Genomic DNA, 10,146 nt, shown 5'->3' on the forward strand with positions numbered 1-10,146 from the left:
GCCGCCCTCGCCGGTGGCTGTGGCGGGTGCAAGAGTGCGCTGTGCCGCAGCGCGGTGCGCGTGGAGGGCGGGCCGCTCGCGCACGTCGGCGTCCGCGGCGCGGAGGGCAGGCTGCGCTGCGTCGTCGAGGCGCTCTGCGTGAAGCGGGGGCGCGAGGTGTGCGGCGACGCTGTGGCGCTGGCGTGTGCGACCGTCGTCTGTGCCATCTCACCGTGGAGGGGTGCCCATCGCGTCGCTCAGCATGGCCCTCGGTGGTAGCTGTCGTTATGTGTGGTCTGCTGGCTAGTGAAGTTTTATGGCAGAAATTTATGCTGATTCGATGGTGTGATCGTGCACAGAAAGCGAGAAAATAGTAAAATTGCTTGTGGTGAAGGCAGAAGAAGGGTAAACGGTCAGGATCACCGGAATTATATCGGTGCTGTTAAGCAGAAGACATATCTGTATGCAAGGTGCATGCGTGGAAGGAAGCACTGTAGTGGCTCGAAAATGAACGTGATGTGTGTGTATCCGTCGTTCGCGCTGCGGAGACATTGAGGCGATGGAGACAAAGAGGCGAACTCGTTCAATGGCGTCGATAGGCATTTCTAGCATTTTTCTTGTTGGTCTGTTCTCTCTCTTGCTGCGACGTCAGCTCGTATTTGTCTACACACGTGTCGATGTGCTGAGTTGAAATTCCGCAAACGATTTGAAAGAACGAACGGGAGAATGTGCTCACATGTGAATTAGGCGGCATACGCACACACACAAAGAAAAGGTCATACACAGAAATGGATATGTATATGTATATACATGTATGTATGTATGCGGATTCAAGGAAGTGGTGGGGGTCGGTGCAAAAAGCAATGCTGTGATTGTCGCGTGTTGGTATCTTCTGAAGGCCGACGCACCTCTGTGTGTGTTTTTTTTATCTTCTTCCCCACTCTTTTCTCTTCCTTATCTCCGTGGGCGTTGCTGTGGGTGTTTTCTTCTCATGTTCTCTCCACTCTGTAGTTAGCCAACTTTCTTGGAATCTGCCGTTATGGTCTCCATATTTGCGGTGGTATCGTTCACCGCTCTCTCCTCCGTGTTTGTGTGACGTGTCTCTCTCTTGACTCTTGGCGTGCGCTCTCTTCACGTAGTGTGCTTCTGTGTGTGTCTTGGTTTTATTTTAGTTTTTCTTCTTCCGCTTGTTTTCACGTGTGCCCACCGCAAGACTCCACCGCGATGCAGGTTTTATCTGACGGAAAAAAAGGAAATGCGGTGATTCAATCCCCCATCCTCTCCCGGGAACGTGAGCAGCGGCACGCATACACCACCTCACACCGAATGGCTCGGCCAGGCGTAGAATCGCCCTCAACTGTCCCATCTTCCTTCTTTTTCTGAGAAGAGCTACCTCTATCTGTTTCTTCTTCTGCACGTTTCCGTTTTTTTTTTTGTCCTGAACGCCTCGTAGCACTACTCTACACGCCGCCGAATCGCCACACACGGACACATTATTTTCAGGAGCGAAGCGCACGTGGCCACCACCACAACGGCAAGGCCGCAGTCAACAACACCAATTCGCGGGCACTCTCTTCCGGGCACGGCAGCAGACGCCACCGACCTGCAGGGCCGCATCTGCGACGCGTGCGTATACGCGGACAAAGCTTGGGAGAAGTATTGTCACAACCGACTGTTCTACCTGCACATTGCCTCCCCTGATTTCGTGGTGCTGGCTGCTTATCTGCGTTGGCGCCACGCCGCGGCCTCACTTCACACGAACAACGACTTTAGGAGCCGGAGGGCTTCATTTGGTCCCGCCGCGTGAAGGCTGCGTCCACCGCCGTTTCGGTTCCAGTAGCAGCGCCTCAGCCGATCGTCGCTTTTCGACTCCTCACCGAAGAGCAGCGCGGCATACGAGCGAGGCCGTATCTTTTTTTTTTTTCGACAAACAGCAACTACGAAGAGCGGCAGTCACCCACCCGGTACCTGCAGCAGCGGTTTTCTTTCGACCGCCTCGATCGCTCCCCCGATAGTGCAACACGCCTGGTTAAGCAGCTGAACTCTATCATTGAGTGGTCTTGAGTGACGTTCCTTTTTTTGCGTGGTCTTCGGTGTGCGCTTCCAATCCAGTAGACGCAATCTGGCTCAGCGACTACGCGCAGTCCTTTTCTTCCGTCAATACCGCTATCACCACCTCTACTGCTACTTTCGCTCCAGCACATCATCTGTCGTCCGCGTTTGCTTGGGACAAGTCGACTGGAAGCTGCCAGCAGCGTTGACAGTTGCCTAGACAGCATCCCTGCTGTGAGCCTGATCACAGAGCAGCTGATCATATCCCCTAACACACCTGCACTGAACCCTAGCCCATTGTGTCGCCGTCGCGAAGGCAGACAACAACAGCCGCACCTGCAGTCAAGTATTGAGGCTAAATCCCCCTTTGGTGTGCACAACGACGTCAACGTGACTGATATGGGGCTGGGCTTCAGCGGCTGCTCCCAGCAAAGTTCGCCTAGGGAGGCCGCTGCGCAGCGGACCTCGATAGAGGGTCACCGCGACGCATCTCGATGCATTTCCAACAGCACGAAGTTGCAGTCGATGAACGGGCTGGATCGCGATGCTTCGCTGCGCGGCGCTGATGATGCGGCACGCGGCGCTGCAGGATCGCAGATACGCGCTGCAAGCCTGACGGCGCCAGGGCCGGAAGTGGATGATGCGCACTGGGTGTTTCAGAGACCGCCGAACAACCAGCGCACCTTCTACTTTCAGGAGGACAATCTTGAGTTCTCGTCACAGTTCGACAGCGGCAACTTGATTCAGGTGGAGCGGGTGGGCGTCTTCCACTACCGCATGTACACGGCAATGGACTGCGGCAACGCACCATGGCAGACCAACAACCGCCAGTGGTTTCACTTCTCGGTCCGCGGCGGCAGCAAGGGCGCCGTCGTCACGATTTGCTTTGTCGGCATGGCACACAGCAATATGTTCACCTATGATTGGATGCCGGTCATGGCCGTTGTGCCTACGCGACCGCAGTACACTCGCATCGCTGGAAAGGCGAATGTGGAGGCCCTTGAGAAAATGCCAGAGACTCCCGGCTATCCTCTGCTTGTGCACAAGCCCGTGTCGAAGGACGACGCTGACAGTGACGGTGGCGGCGATGAGGGTGACAACGACGCCGATGCCGGCGCTGCTGGCGCCAATAACAATGGAGGCGCTGGCGGAATCGCTTTCTCCATCTCGCCTACGGGCAGGTCCTCTGGAACCAGCAAGAAGAAAAAGACTAAAAAGAAGAGCATTGCTATGAACCTCACCTTCAACTTCAAAATTGAGACGGAGATCGCGGTAACGTACACGCCGCCGCAGGGGCGTCCAGACTCGCCCGCGATCTACATTGCAAGCAACCACCCTTATACCTACTACACACTGCAACGCAACCTTGCGATGTGGCAAGAGACGGCGCGACGAAGTAACACTTTGCGGGAGATGAGTCTGCAGGCACCCGATCACCAAGCGCGGCGCTCCAGCTCCGAGCAGCGTAGCGGGCCGGACTCATACGCCGTAGACGGCCTGGCCACAGTTCAGCCTGGAAGCAGCGGAAGGAGTAAGAAGTGGGCTGGAAGTTCCAACACCGGCAACGTTGCTGCTCCATACTCTGCGGAGTTCAGCGAGATCTATTTCCACCGCGAGGTTCTCTGCAAATCACTGGAGGGGCGCGACGTTACACTGCTGACTATTAGCGACTGCAGCCGCATGGCGATAGAGCGGGCACCCCTCCTTTCCAAGGAAGACGGCCTTCCCCACTCCTCGGCTCTCGGCTTTACGCAGCGTCCGTACTCCTTTTTTGGCAAGCAGTACGTGGTGCTGACGGCTCGTGTACATCCAGGCGAATGCCCAGGCAGCCATCTTATGCACGGCTGTATTGATTTTCTCATGAACTGCACAGACTGTAGAGCGGCGGCGCTGCGGCACAACTTTGTCTTTTGCGTGGTCCCGATGTTGAACCCGGACGGCGTTGTTCGCGGCCACAGCCGCGTCGACTCAAACGGCGTCGATCTCAACCGCATGTACAGGGACCCGTCGCGTAAGCGACACCCTGCACCATACGCGGTTCTCGCCCTGCTGCGGTCACTGGGCAGCCGCGTGGCACTTTTCATTGACATGCACGCACATGCCAATAAGCGAGGCACCTTCTTTTACGGTAACAGCATGGACTGGGCCAACCAAATAGAAAACCTGCTCTACGCAAAGCTGGTCTCGCTTAACACGCCCTATCTCGACTTCCGCAGCTGCAACTTCTCGGAGGCAAACATGTTCGCCGTCAGCAAGTCTGGCAAGCGCAAGGACTCCTCCAGTCGCGTTGTGGCCTTTACCGAGGCCGGTATCGTGCACGGCTACACCATCGAGACCTCGCACGTGATGGCCGACGCACTGAATCCAGTCGCCCTCCTGACGAATCATCAAACCGACCAGCTGGATACTGCCCTTCCAAGTCCACCGCCGGTTATGCACTCACCGGCAACCTTTCGCGACACTGCTCGTGCGATGCTGCTGGGACTGCTGGACCTTAAGGGTATCAACCCCAAAAGTCGCCTGCCCTTAACACAATTTCACTCCACCCGCGGACTGGCTCTTTGGCTGCAGCGGCAGCTGCAGATCGAGTCCGCGGAGACGCTTTTTGCGCAGGCCTTCAAGCTGCACGGCAAGGAGGCTCAGGCTTCCACCAGCGAGTCTGGGAACACTCTACTCGCGACCATCATGAAGAGCATGGCGGCAGAGGAGTATCCTGAGAAGATCACCATCAGGGAGGCGCGATTGCTACCCCGCACCACCTTCAGCGGTGTTCGCAGCTTTGTCCCACTGGATACGGCAATCGTGCTGCTGTCGCAAACCGTGCCAACGGGGCCGCCGCGCTCGCTTTTGTATGGCAGCGGCAACTGTGGAGCGGCAAGCGGCGCTGCCGCTGCCGGGGGAACCGGCAGCAAAGGCGGCGGCAGCGCTCAGCGCCGTGGCACGTCTCCCTCCTTTAGTGGGAACAACTGCACGACTGCGATCCCGCCGGCGGTGATCGCGACGCGGCGCCGTTCGAAGCCGATGCTTCTCTCCAGCGATACAACTGTCGAAACGTAGCAGTGCTGTTACTCGGCACCCGAAAGCGTTTCTGGATTTTGGTTTTCTTTTTGCTCAGCAGCGCCCGGGTGACGTTACCCTACGTCCGCAACGGCTCCACCCCACTCTTCGTTTCATGGGTAACGTGCTGTGCCATACTCATAACCGCACTCGCTGAATGGCACAGCTTGTCTATCCTTTGTACGTCACCGAAACGGGTGCCGTCTTTTTCTTTCGCGCGACATCTTCCTAGCTGGTGCACGCCGCCGCCGCATGTGATAGTGAGAAATATGGAGCCAGGCGCGCTCGTGTGAGTACTGTGTTGCCCTTCTGAAGTTGCGGCTTCTGTGTCACTCTGCTCATATGATTTCTGTTCCCTTTTTTTTTCTCCACGGACCCCTCTTCGCGCACTTGTGGAGAGGGGGAGTTCATAAAGTCAGCTCGCACGCTCTCTGTTGTTGTTGTGGATGTGCTGGTACGCCTTTTGTTTATCCTTTTACGCCCCAGTTTGTAATGTACATGAGATTGGCTCGTTTTTTTTTTTTCGCGTTTTTATGTTGTTGTTGTGTATGTTTGTGTATGTCGGAGAGGGGGGAGGAGGAGAATTCCATCGTGCATTGTCCACTTACATGCGCATCTCCCATCAAGCGCGTCCATCAACTTCCTCTTTGTTGTTGCTGCGTTGCCCCCTCCTCGTCAGCTGGAAGAAAGGCAAAAAAACATAAACGTACAATCTCCCTGTTAGCGTGTGCGCGCGTCTTTAGCCCGTGAGCTCAGCGATGGCACTTTTTCTTTGTTTGGAGGGTGGGCGGCACAGACATGGACGAAGTGCTCATCTCCGCGTGCGTGCGTACAGGCGACGTGGCCAGCGTGCACATGATGTGAGATACGCACTTATAAATGCGCACACTGGCACATGCTGTGCAGCAGTGGATTCGTCTTTTAGAGTTTTTCAGTGCGCGCCGCTCTATCATCCATCGTGCTCTCCCTTCTCTTGTTTCCTTAGTTCAAATCACCATTTTTGTGTGTGTGTGCTTTTTTATCTTTCTCTTGCGTGCGTGCCTGCACGCGCTGACACCTTATGCTTCGCTGCTGTGACTACGTTGTCTGTGCCTTGCGTGTTTTGCCTTGCCAATCGCCTTTGCTCTAATTTCTGAAGCGCTCTCCTTTCGTCTCGATCACATACAAAGTGTGGTGATTCCCGGGTGCGCTCAGCAGTTTTGCGCGTCTTATGGTGGTGCTGTTGGCATGTGCTGCTCTCTCTCTCTCACTTGTGGGTGCCTGCGGGTCTGGTCCTGTTTTCCGGCGGTCGTGCGTCTCTCCAGGACCCATGCGTGGGCCGCGACCCTCTTCGGTACTGTCGCGACTTGGAAGCAGCACCGGCAAAAGCTGACGGCGAGATATTGTGACCTTCCACCGCTCACTTGTGCGCCTTTTCGCTGTTGTTGATGATGGTGCCATTTGATGAGGATAACGCGAAATATGTGAGGAACGAAGAGCGATCTCTTAGTTTTTGCAGCAGGTGCGCGGCGTCGTGCCTGAGAATAAGCTCTCACGTCGTACCGCTCACGTGAGGGGGTTGCGGCTCTCTACGTACGCACCTGTTGTGGAACACTCATGTTATCGTTCACTGATTGCTCCCTCCTAAATGCTCAGTGATAAGAGTGAGATGTGTATTTGAGCGGCTAAGTGCTGTGGACCAGCCCTCCCCACTCACCTCACCGGCATCATTCGTAATTCCTCTCCGCCTCTACTCTCTTGCTTTCCCTCACGCTCTTCTTCTGATCAACATCGCCGTCTGAGGGGTACACACAACCGCACGCCGAAAAAAAAACGTCCATTTGTGTGCGATTCGACCGCATGTTGCTGTGCTTGTCATGAATCATGGCTGTGGAAATGCTCGTCATGCCTAGGAAACACGAAAAGAACGAAGGACGTCACAAAAAAAAAGATTCTGTAGTAGCATCAACAACCATCGACTCGATTCCGCCGCGGTTGCTAGCTCATATCCCCTAGCCCACATGCCAGCACGAAAACCGAAACTGAGACGCCCTTCGTCCCCGTTATCCTCTCCCCGTCCACGCTTCGCGCTGTATCTTCTCTGCCGCGCCGTCTTTTCTTTCACTCACATGCACACCTCTTCGAACTTTCGTGCGATCGCTGGCAAACCGCAACTTGTCTCTCAACGTGTTGATGCAAGCGATTCCCCTCTGTCTTCCCTTCCTCCCCCTTTTTTGACAGGAATTTCTCTCGCTCCTCTGTCTCTCTGCGTAGTCTGTCGCGCCGCATCGTTGCCCCCCTGTTTCCCTTCGTCCTTCGGCCATTCACCCCATCCAGTACCCCTTGTTTCTTCTTAAGGCACACAAGCACACAGTGACACAACCGTTTCGCATCAGACACCCCCGTCGCCTTGCCCTTTCAGAATGTCCAGTTTCGACAAATACGTGGTGCAGCTGGTGCGCCGTATGGGTGATAGCGTGTCGAAAGGGATGCGGGAGACGATACTGCTAAACATCAAGGACAGCATTGACGACTACCAACGGCTCCGTGACCCAGCTGAGGCTCAGGCACGCGAGAAAGCCGCGGCAGCCAAGAAGCGGCGGGCGGCTGCGCGAAAGGCCAAGGAGGAGGAGCGGCGCCGAAGAATGGAGCGGCAAGCGAATCTGCCACCACTCCCGCCGCCGAGGTCGAATAACGCAACTCAGCCCGCCACGACGGACTCAAAGTCAACCAGGAAGACGCACAAGGAAAAGTCCGCTGCCAGAAGTAACAACATAAACTTCTCTGCCTCCTCTGCAGAGCGTGCTGGTGCCATGACTGCAGCCAGTGCAGCTGCGAAAGCGCCGGCGCGCTCCAAGATGCACTCGGTGGCGTTGAAAGGCATCGACCTCCTCTTTGTAAAGGAGGTAGCGGCGCAACTGCGCGATCTGAGAAGAAAGCCGGGGGCGATTTCCTCGTTGGCAGGTTCCACTCAAGAATGCATCGCCTCGAATGCCGTCGGAGCCGCGACGCCTATGGGTGCCCCATCAGCACCTACAACTGCCGAGGCCGTGGAAACGGCTGCGAGGAACAAGAAGTCACGGTCGGCCATCCCGAAAAAGCGCATGTCGCCGCCCCCACTGGACCACACCGCGATGAAGCAGTCGGATCGGGAAAACTCGTCGATCGGTGGCGCAGATGAGACTTTGCCACTGCCCCGGAGCGACACAATCTCCTACCAGGAAACCTTCAAAACATTCAGGTTTGGACGTCAGGACGCGGACAACGAGAGCGACTCGAAAGCCGAGAATGACTCACAGGACGGAGAACAAAGGCAGAGAGAAGCGGAGGAGGACGAGTTCATCGACGACTGCGAGGATGCTCGACGCCGAACCATCCAAATGCAGCGCCCAAGCCGCGGCGCCATCTCGGACTCCTCGCTAGACATTGACGAGGCGCGCATTGCTAGCTTTCCGACAACGCCCAAGTCACAGGAGAAAATGAAGACGATCTCGCGCGTCCTTGTGCGTCACTTTTTGTTTTCTACGCTGGACGACAGTGATATTGCTAAGTTTGCGTCCATCATGGACGTCGAGAAGTTCGAGGCGGGCACGCAAATCTTGGAAAAGGGCCACACGAACGACACCTTCTTCATTGTGCTTGACGGTGAGGCGGAAACGACGGTGGTGAACGAGGACGGCGCGGAGGTGGTCGTGCCTCTCGTGCGCGGCTCCACATTCGGAGACCTGGGGCTGATGTACGAAATATCGAACGGTGCAGCCGTCGTGGCGCGCTCCTCGGTGCAGTGTGCCTCGCTGGAGCGCCGCACTTACAAGATGATCACTTCGCGCGCGATGGAGGACAAGCGGCGCAGGTACGTTGATTTCCTGTCGTCGCTGCCGGTGTTTGCCGGGGTGTCCTCGCACCAGCTAGATGACGTCGCAGAGCGCCTCAAGGAGGACAGCTACGTCCAGGGTCAGAGGGTGATCGCGGCCGGTGTGCCAAATCACTGGTTGCACATCATAATGGAGGGAAGCGTGTGCGTAATGGCGCCGGACGGAGAGAGTGGCGATATGAAAGAAGTGGCACTTCTCCATCCCGGCGACTTTGCCGGTCAAATCGAGTTCCTTTACCATCACGTCGCCGTTGCTGATGTCGTGGCTGTGAGCGCGGTGGTAAAGACCGCGAAGCTCAGTCGCCGCTCCTTCGAATTCTTCCCGATGGAGGCCCGCGAGCGGCTGATCAGAGCCGTCGAGGAGGAGGAGACGTACGCGACATATCAGAAGCGCATGCACAGTGGCACACGTCCGCCTCTGGACACAACGCCGCCGTTCGATGCCCCACCGTCTCATTTGCGGTACTCTCTGCGACAACACGAGAGCGCGTAGCTGAGGGGAAGCCACAGCTTTCTACCCTGTGCGCTGCTCTAGGCGAGCACACAGCGGGAAACTTTACACACGGGCAAACACAACTACGCGCTATCAAGAAGAAAAACAAAAACAAAAAGAAAAACAGCGTGGAACTCTTTGCAGCAGCGATCCCCGTGCACTGTATCCTGCTCTCCCGCCAGTTTTCTGCACAACATGCGTACATGCTTGCGAACATTGTCAACAGGGTGACCCCTATTCGGGTCTCTCTTTTTTTTCCATGCCCTTCTCCTTCACGCCGTTTTTCCTCGCTGAGGTAGATGAGTGATCGCTGATCGACGTTCGCCAAGAGGGAGGGCAGCCGCCACCGCATACAGACATGGTCGAGAGCGCGAGAGGTGAGAGGTGACTGCACTGGACGGGGTTTTGCACATCTCTTGTGTGTGTGTAGTTTTCTTTGCTTTTATGCCACTCCACTTTCTTTTGTTTGCCCCGGTTCTCGTACTTCTTTGTTTCGGTTGTTGGTTGAAATGGCTCCTCTGCGTGTGTGCGCTTGGATGGAATTAGACGCTTCTTGTTTTTGTTTCTTCTCCTCTCTACGGGTGGCCGGTTAGGAAATGGATGGATGGCGCTGCGGGTGCCCACGCTTGCCGCTCTCTTACCTGCGTGTGTGCGTCTGTTTGGAACATGGCTTCTTAGCGCTTTTGTACGATTTTCATCGTTCTCGACGCTC

General features: G+C 56.0%; 2 protein-coding genes across 2 annotated transcripts; both read left to right on the forward strand.

The window, feature by feature from the left end:
* Positions 1 to 2,556: 2,556 nt before the first annotated feature.
* LDBPK_342670 (zinc carboxypeptidase, putative) lies at positions 2,557 to 5,088 on the forward strand (the record flags this gene model as incomplete). Its single annotated transcript, XM_003864378.1, has 1 exon — positions 2,557 to 5,088. One exon carries the CDS (start codon positions 2,557 to 2,559, stop codon positions 5,086 to 5,088), a length of 2,532 nt encoding a protein of 843 aa, XP_003864426.1.
* A 2,402-nt stretch (positions 5,089 to 7,490) lies between these two features.
* Positions 7,491 to 9,434, forward strand: LDBPK_342680 (regulatory subunit of protein kinase a-like protein; the record flags this gene model as incomplete). Its single annotated transcript, XM_003864379.1, has 1 exon — positions 7,491 to 9,434. The coding sequence occupies one exon, from the start codon at positions 7,491 to 7,493 to the stop codon at positions 9,432 to 9,434; it is 1,944 nt and encodes a 647-aa protein (XP_003864427.1).
* Between the last annotated feature and the right edge of the window lie 712 nt (positions 9,435 to 10,146).

This window comes from Leishmania donovani, chromosome 34 (assembly GCF_000227135.1).
Source record: "Leishmania donovani BPK282A1 complete genome, chromosome 34".
Classification (NCBI taxonomy): Eukaryota; Euglenozoa; class Kinetoplastea; order Trypanosomatida; family Trypanosomatidae; genus Leishmania; species Leishmania donovani.